The following is a 9,294-nucleotide window of genomic DNA, read 5'->3' on the forward strand; positions in this document are numbered from 1 at the left end:
TTCTGAACTTGAGTACTAATTAACAGACCTTATTCAGTTCTGTACACTTTTCATAAGGTGGGCACGCTAAAAACAGAGCAATTTTTGCATACATTTTCTGGCAGGAATACATCTTATAAACCAGTGAGTATCTGGCCTTTTTCCCATTTATGAGCCTGTATACATAAAACCACCAACAAACTCATCAGAATACATGAAATGTGGTTATGTGAATGGGATGTAAAATATTTGTTTAAAGTTTAACATCAAGAAAGCTACTTTATGGGTGGAAGATAAATATGTAGTTGAAGTAAAGAACAGCAGTTTAGGCAAGGATCACTCATCCAAGAAAAGTGGGTTTTGGGAATTGCTTAGATGATGGCAAAGTGAGTGATGGCTTTATCACTGGGGAAGAAGTAGACAAAATCAAGAATGTTTTATTTATTGTATGCCTTGGAGGACTTGGATTGGATTTTTAAAATAATGATGAATGTGCTTTTACTTGTAGAAATAGATGATGAATTCATCAAAAACTTGAAAATACTCATTCCTTGGCTACTTAGTCCTGAGAGCCTAGATATTAAAGAGATCAATGGGAACAAAATCACCTGCCGAGGTCTGGTGGAGTACTTCAAGGTATGACTCTCATTTCTAGAGCATTGTTTTGGAATGCAGTTCCTACTTGAAACAAACAAAAAAGTATAGACTCTGTAATATAGGGGCAAACCTAGGAGGAATCTATAAAAATGAGAAAAAACCATTAGACTCCCAAGAGTAGCTTGCTTTCTGAAATTAAAATTTTAAAACTCTTAGTGTTAACTTTATCTTGAGAGAAATATATTTTTGAAATATAAATATGAGAGTTGGTAAAGTCTGTTTTTTGTGGGGGGAGGAGGTGTTTCTCGAGGTCCATAACATGTAGTCCTCAGTCATGACCTATGCTGAATCTTACCTTCATTCTGAAGATTCTTCCGAAGGGGCTATCCTTTACCTTTCTACTAGAGAAAATTCCTCCACATTTCCTGTCTCTGCACCATGGGCCGATGTAAAGTGGAATAACTTTAAATTTGTGTTTATTTTTTAGCTCAGGTAGCACCGAATACTACACTTTTTTTTTTTAACCAACCACATACATATTGGGGAATTTCAGTAATCAATCTCATTTGTGGAGTGATGCTCCAAGGACTAAACTATTTTTAAAATTCACATTTTTGTCATTAAAAATACTTCACATATCTCCTGTGTGATTATTTACCTTCATCACTCTTAGCAATTAATGAGATGTTATTTATCTATCTAAAATTTGAATTCTTATTGTGCATAACACTATGGAAGAGCTTAGAAGTTAGTAGGAGGTTAAGGACCCTTACAGAAATCAGATATTCCATAAAGCTGACGACAGCAGCAGGTACAAATTCCTGTGAGTAAATGAAAAAGAAAGGTTACTCCTAGCAAGGGATCTGAGAAGGTTTTAGAGAAGGGGGCAGTGACTTAAGTCTTCAAGAAGGGTAGGATTGGCCAAGTAGAGTTGGATGAAAGGGCCACTTCAGGAAAAGGGAACAGGGACTAAGAAAGGGGGAATTAACACATGAGAAAGATAATAGTTCCCCAAACTGTCAAGACTTTAGACCTTCGAGTACAATTTCACAGAGTTTGAGAAATAGTGAATGGAATTACTTGAACATGAGTCTCTCTTTTTCTTTTCATTTTTTTAGGCTTATATAAAGATCTATCAAGGTGAAGAATTACCACATCCCAAATCCATGTTACAGGTATTTATTCATCAAGAGGCGTGACATTTTTAAAAATACTTGTTACTAAAGCTAAGCTTTCCTTAGCTTTAGCCTATGCTAAGCTAAAGATATGCTCCAATCCAGCCATCAGTAATTGCCAAATAAACATGGTGGAATGATTTATTGGAAGGTTATTTTTCTGTTAACTACTGTTTGTGTGTTCAGCTAAACAGTGTTGTATACACATAGAGAAGCTTCACTTGTGCTGACTATACACTTTTTTTTTTTTAAGTTTATTTATTTTGAGAGAGACAGACTGCAAGTTGGGGTGGGGGTGGGCAGAGAGAGGGGGAGAGAGAGAATCCCAACAGGCTCCACACTGCCAGCACAGAGCCCAAAGGGGCTCAAACTCATGAAACTGTGAGGTCATGACCTGAGCCGAAACCAAGAGTCAGATGCTTAACTGACTGAGCCACCCAGGCACCCCAACATACACTTTAGACCAAAGAGTTCTCATTCTCTTTGTACAAAATTAGTTTGGAAAATAGACTCATATTGTGGTTTAGATTCACACATGTTAACAAGTAGAAAAGCAGGTCCAGGTTTTTAAACAAGTGGTCTCTATAAATAAACATTTAAGGAAGGAGAAATTAGCTTTTTCTTTATTAAAAAAAATTAAGTTGTTAATAGTTCCTTTTTGTCAGTGATCAATTGTTCTATCGGTATCAATCTTTAAACCTAAGACATATTTATATATATATTAGTACAGATAAAATGCACTGTATATTATTTCCCATGTGTTTGGGTTTATAAATTTCCCCCCACATTTGGTGAGAGGGTTGAAAATATTTTTTAAGAAGAAAATTCTTCCAAATGAAAATTCAGTTTTAGAACTGTGACTTAGTAAATTTCTGTTTTATGTATTTTGAAATTTTAATTTTACCAGCTTTTAAAAATGTAGTGGAAATACTTCAATACTTTCAAATTATTTCATGACCTTGTGTTCTTGTACATTTCTTGCACATGATACTCAGAAATGAGAATTGCCTGTGAGAGTTTAATAAATATGAATTCCATTTTACATCATATTTTGTATTTTGTCCAAAGGCCACAGCAGAAGCTAACAATTTAGCGGCCGTAGCAACTGCCAAGGATACATACAACAAAAAGATGGAAGAGGTAAGAATTAAATAATATTTTAAATTATGTTTTAAATAAAATCAGTATTTCTTCCATGAGATCATTCTTTTTTTTTCTTCCAAGTTGTACCGTCTACAAAGAAGTGGTTTTAACTTCTGCTTTCTCAGCCTATGTTTATCACATTTCTATTTATTATATTCCTAAAGTATTTTTTAGGAAAGGAACACTATGTAGGCATAGTGTTAAAACACTTTTTACAAAACATAGTGTTAAAACGTATTTTAGATGTGTTCTCTCTATATCAGAGACACTTTTCTTATTTATTTATTTTTTGGCCATTTCTTCCCACTATTTATAAGTTCTAGTGACTAATATAATGTGCTACCATCTCCACTACACTTCCCTTCTTGCAACAATTCTAGTATTTCTATCTTAACTATAAAAAACTGTTAGGAAAAAAGAAATTAAGCCTCAAGGGCCAATATTTCTACATACTATATTTCCTCTTTTTAACATTCCGAATTTGGGTGCATCGAATAATTACTGTATATACCTACTAATTGGATAGGTTTTTTCCCTCTGAAAATGTTCTATGATAAAGATTACATCCAAAGTAGCTGGAGTCTTAAGAGAAATACAGTATATGGAATAGTGTTCACACCATACCTAAACGGTACTTAGAGTATGTACTTAGTATGCTTTATATAGTTAAATCTCAAAAAACCAAAGTGAAAGGTATGGGTAACTGAGATTTCCCTTGTAACTTTTGAAAAAACTGCAAATGTGGTCCAAGAACATTTAATATGCTTTCATTTGGTCTCTTGAAGAAAATACTGAAAGGGCTCCATTCAAACAAAATCAGTAAAACTGCCAAAGAACATGTTTTTCATAATTTTACTTTAGAGTTTTATAGTACTACTCATTGTTTTAAGCTAAACCTCATTGGTTAAAAATACTTCAGTGTAGTTAGAATAAATTTCCTAGAAGAACTTGTATATAAGTAGTTTATTTGAATTTGGATTCATTCTGTGAATGAACTCAGTTTGCAGTTCACTTTGCATCATGCGTTTTCATCTTGAGGAACTTGGATTAAGTCTTGGATATTCTTTCCCAGGTGAAAAAGAGAATAAAAATTAAGAATGGCTTTATATAAGTCACCTATAAAGTACCGGTCCCACTTACAGTGATGCCTGATAATGGAGGGTGCAAATGTGGGTTGACAAAACATAAAAGTAGACACCTTCCGTGTTCTAACAAATTCATCTAGCTAAGTGGAAGATTTTGACACAGTTGTGAATTTTACTCTGCATTGCATAAATGGCACTTCTCTATCTGATACAGATTTGTGGTGGCGACAAACCATTTCTGGCACCTAATGACCTACAGACCAAACATTTGGAGCTTAAGGAAGAATCTGTGAAGCTATTCCGAGGGGTGAAGAAGATGGGTGGGGAGGAATTTAGCCGGCGTTACCTGCAACAGCTGGAGAGTGAAATAGATGAACTTTACATCCAGTATATCAAGCACAATGATAGCAAAAATATCTTCCATGCAGCTCGTACCCCAGCCACACTGTTTGTCGTCATCTTTATCACTTACGTGATTGCTGGTGTGACTGGATTCATTGGCTTGGACATCATAGCTAGCCTATGCAATATGATAATGGGACTGACTCTTATCACCCTGTGTACCTGGGCATACATCCGGTACTCTGGAGAATACCGAGAGTTGGGGGCTGTAATAGACCAGGTGGCTGCAGCCTTGTGGGACCAGGTAGGAATACATTTCATCCTTTTCAACTAATTTCGGCACACTTTTGAATGCCATCTGTTTACCAGACACAGTGTAAGATGTTGGAAATAAACAGGTGAAAATGACTTGGGCCCCAGTCTTCGTGGGCTTTAAAATCGGTCAGGATGGCCAGATACAAACTGTAATACAATATGTGAAGTCCCACACAACTGTTTCCCAGTTAGCATTTCAGTATTTTCAAATATCCATGGATTAGGCAGTGGTTTTTTACTTTTTGTCCTAAAAGTTAAAGATGTTAAGCACAGCTGAATTTTTTTGAGCCGATTGTTACTTGTTTATGTGTTAAGATTACTTCATACTTAAAACCCATCATTTGGCTAGAGTTGGCTTGGTTAGGGGTGTATGTGAACCACTGTCCTAAGTTGTTGTATCACTGTCTCTTTTAGTATAATCTCCTGAAAGCAAGATCTGATTACTTTAGATTGTCTCTATTTGAGCTAGACATTTGTACCGGGCCACAGGAGTCCAGGTCAAACTCTGGATCAGCTGCTGATCGGTTGGTTGTCCTTTATGTTTCAATTAACCATAACCTAGAGAGTCAGGGTCACTGTGGTCTGTTGTTCAAATAACTGATTATGGGTAGGGAAGACAATAATAAACACACCTAGAAAAATAATGAACTCACTCTGTCATCCTGGAAGGGTCTTCAGTACCTCATGAAAATTTAGGGGCATTTAGTGAAGCTAAAATAGAGATTGTTCATAGAATTCTGGAGTTAAGACTTTTGAACATTTACGTTCTGCAGGTAGTAATGGCTACAATTATTCCAGCATTTATACTTACATATACTCTTTAGAATTGTAACTAATGAATTTACCATGTGCCTTTGAAGAATCTAGCTAAAATAAACTAATGGTCGCACTGTGGGTAAAGAATGAATGGATCCTCTGACCCACGGTCTCAAATAGCTCCTCAACCTCAGAAGAGTGAAGAGGGGCTATTTGAGGTCAATTCCAAGGCCCTCCTAGAACATGATGCTGAGCCCTATGAGGAATATAGAATTGGGTTCGTCAAAAAATTCAGATAAAATATATAATCTGAACTAAAAATATTTGCAGGAGTATTTGTTCTTAAATGCTCATAAATATTGTAAAGAGTTGAATTATCATAATGCTATTAATGAAGCAGGATATATACTTTTCTTTTTTCCCTTTTAAACTGCCTTGCCACAGGGAAGTACAAATGAGGTAAGTTGAATTTTTTTAATTAAGAGCTATATATTTATAAAATTTACGATGTTCTTATTTTGTAAACTAGCCATTAATGGATATCTCAATATAGATTAGAAAATCTCTGGTGACAACTGCTGTGTTCTAAGATTCACAATTTTAACTATGAATTTTTAACATGGTTTTAAATCTATTCCAGACATCTTATGTGATTTGATCTGCATGTGAAACAGAGTGTTGATGATCAGGAATATGATGTGTTGTGTTGTTTCCTGAATGTGTAGAAAATTTTGAAAGAATTTTTTAAATGTTTAATATTAGAGAGAGAGCATGTGCACACACAGACGTGTGAGGGAGTGAAGGAGGGGTAGAGAGAGAGGGAGAGAGAATCCTAAGCAGGCTCCATGCTGTCAGCACGGAGCCTGATACCACGGGGCTGGCTCTCATGAACTGTGAGATCATGACCTGAACTGAAATCAAGGATTGGGTGCTCAACCAACTGAACTGCCCAGGTGCCCCCCAAATCTCCAAATTCTGCAGTTACAACATTGTGTATTTTGTTCTCCTGGGAGTGCAACAAAATACAGTTAGGAATCTTGAGGAAACTTAATTAGTAGAGAGTATTTAAATGGAACTACAACCTTTAGAAGTTGTTTTTAATTTTGGCTTTTGAGTGACCGTTACCTTTACCACTGTAAGCAGGTTCTGGGCCAGTGTGCAGTGTAACTTTCTTAGCATACCTCAGACAGGACCTGTAACTTGTTCATATCTCCTGCACATGGGCAAAACTCTGTGTCTGAGGAAAGAATCTGAGCTTGCAGGAAGGAATCATTTGTTACATAAGAAAAACGATCTCTGTGGAGTTATTCTGGTCATTATCTTCAGGAAGCAAAACTGATCTTAACGAGAGATAGCACATAATTCTTTCCTCAGTTTCTGCTGTTACATGTAACTGAAGTATGTCCTCTAATTAATATCAATGACACATTTAATACAGGTCAATAAAGAATCATTTTATATAAAATTCAGTAAAACAAATTCATTAAAAAATAAAAGCAATCTAAGCTTTTAAGAGAACACGGATTAAATTGAATGTTAGACTCTAATATGATAGATCTAGGGCAACACCATTTATGCATTTATACCCATATGCATTCATAAAACTGATGGTATTACTTAGACTTAAGAAAACAGCCATAGAGACTTCAAAAAGATAAAAAAAAAAAATAATGGAATTTCCTGGGCATTGGTTACTATTTAGAGGATATCAAGTTTTTACCCAGCTTTTAAAAATATTCAGACTCAAGGGTTGCCTGGGTGGCTCATTCGGTTAAGCATCCAACTTCGGCTCAGGTCATGATCTCACCGGTTTGTGGGTTTGAGCCCCATGTTGGGCTCTGTGCTGACAGCTCAGAGCCTGGAGCCTGCTTCAGCTTCTGTCTCTCTCTCTACCTCTCTCCCCTCCTCACCCTCTCTCTCAAAAAGAAATGAATATTAAAAATACATATTAAAAATATTCAGATTCTTTACAGACCAGAATTACATCAATAAGTTGGTTTTAACTGGGTGTTCAATATGTGAAAGTGCGAGGGGGGAATGAATCTTAGACATTTGCTGAGGGGGAAAAAGGACAAAAATATTTATGGACACTTATGTAAAGCAGTATGTAAAAATTCCTATGATTCAAACACTGTTGACACAAAGAACAATCACAGTTTTAATGAGCAAAGGCTTTCTGAGGTAATGCTTCTGAAAAACGTTTTGTAAGATATAAACCAAGTAAGGGAAACAAGGCAAAAGAGCATGTTTAACTGAAGGATCCCAGTGGCAAGGGGAGGGCAACATGTGCTTATTTACATGACCGTATCAGGAAATAATGGAAAATAAAAATGGCCCCATTCTGGAAAACCTGTAAGGAAGCCAGAGAGCAAGTGACCTACCTGTGTATAATAAAGCATCTATTGGCAGTCAGAGGTTATGAGCTCCTCTAATTCCTCCCAAACTGATAATATGAACAATATGAGTTCCCAACACATATCTCAACTGAAGCACAGTGTTTAGGAAGCTCTGCTGCAAAAGGTGTGCACGGTAAAAGGAAATGCAGTCTGAGAATAAAACATTTACCACAAAGATCAATCCACAAAAGCAAAAACGCATACACAGTGGAGAGGTGAAGATACTTTTGAGTTCTAAGATTATTAGTTATGAATTTATATCTTATATAGATTAAAGATCTAAAGATTCCACATTTAGCATGCTAAATTTTATATAGTACCATAAACTAATTACACTAAAAAGGAAAAATTTTATATCTCTGTTTATACTCTTGATTCTTATATTTCTAGGCTTTATACAAGCTTTACAGTGCAGCAGCAACCCACAGACATCTGTATCATCAAGCTTTTCCTGCGCCAAAGTCAGAATCTACTGAACAATCAGAAAAGAAGAAAATTTAATCTAAATTTTTAGAAATACAGGTGCATGACCAACTGTCAGTTAAATACTCAGTTTTCTGTCTCCATGCAAACATTCAAAGTGCTTCTATCAGGACAGAGTAAAATACCAAGCTCCTCTGAGAACTTCGAAATGGTTTAGTTTACTTCAGTGTTTAATAAGCAGATGTATGTATGCATGGTTATATCACTTTGTTAACATGTACAGTTTCCTGATTTTGTCTTCAAATATGCTGTTATAATTTCAAGTATTTGTCTATTTATGATGACAGTACATGTGTTCTGCTTGAATTTATTAAATTCTACTACTGGGTTATAATTAAACCATGTAGTAATATTACTCCATGTTTGGATATGCTCATTTAATTTCCACAGAATTTAAAACTTATTTCCCATAGTCATCCATTTAATCATAGCATCATAACTCAGCAGGCTCATAACTCAGCAGGCTTGATTCAATCTATGTCATCTTCTATATACCATGAGCTTTTATTTTTAAAGACATTTCAAAGAGCTTTTCAGTTGCTTTATCAATAACTAAATACTGCTTCTTTTATATTATGATTTAACATAGAATATAAACTTCTGGATCAAAATGCACAAAAAAATAATCACTTTGTATATGTACTTGAGTTTCACTGCATTGTATATTTTTTCATTTGGTACACAAAGAAATGTATTCTTCATAGGTTTATTCTTTTAACATGTGAACTATTATTAAAGTTTACTCTGGTTCCTAAGATTAAAAACAAATGCTTACTGAATTTGGAAATGTTTGGGAGGTATTAATATAGAATGATAAAAGTTTAGCTCTCTTTTAAAAATTAAAATGCATTTTTCTTCAGTGTTGACACCATTGCAAACACACATTTCCACTTTAAGAAACATCCACTAATCCCTTTTAAGGTAACTTTCAGTTCTTTTAAACCAGTGATTCTATAATCTGGGCGCTCTAAAACAGTAATTTCTAACTTTCTTAGAAATGGTTAAGTTTAATTAAATAGTTAA

General features: G+C 35.1%; 1 protein-coding gene across 4 annotated transcripts in view; it reads left to right on the forward strand.

Annotated features, from left to right (window-relative positions):
- ATL1 (atlastin GTPase 1) overlaps nucleotides 1–9,050 on the forward strand; it is an 83,672-nt gene extending 74,622 nt beyond the window's left edge. For 3 of the 4 annotated variants that reach the window (XM_053889403.1, XM_019451864.2, XM_019451861.2), the window contains 6 exons: nucleotides 488–615; nucleotides 1,695–1,751; nucleotides 2,820–2,891; nucleotides 4,194–4,625; nucleotides 5,837–5,851; nucleotides 8,179–9,050. In XM_053889403.1, coding sequence (XP_053745378.1) covers nucleotides 488–615; nucleotides 1,695–1,751; nucleotides 2,820–2,891; nucleotides 4,194–4,625; nucleotides 5,837–5,851; nucleotides 8,179–8,289 — 815 coding nt within the window. In that variant the 3' untranslated portion in view covers nucleotides 8,290–9,050. The remainder of the gene's footprint in view (nucleotides 1–487; nucleotides 616–1,694; nucleotides 1,752–2,819; nucleotides 2,892–4,193; nucleotides 4,626–5,836; nucleotides 5,852–8,178) is intronic. The other variant, XM_053889404.1, reaches the window with a different exon arrangement.
- Nucleotides 9,051–9,294: the final 244 nt, after the last annotated feature.

This window comes from Panthera pardus, unplaced genomic scaffold (genome assembly GCF_024362965.1).
Source record: "Panthera pardus isolate Hobbes unplaced genomic scaffold, ASM2436296v1 HiC_scaffold_24, whole genome shotgun sequence".
Lineage (NCBI taxonomy): Eukaryota > Metazoa > Chordata > Mammalia > Carnivora > Felidae > Panthera > Panthera pardus.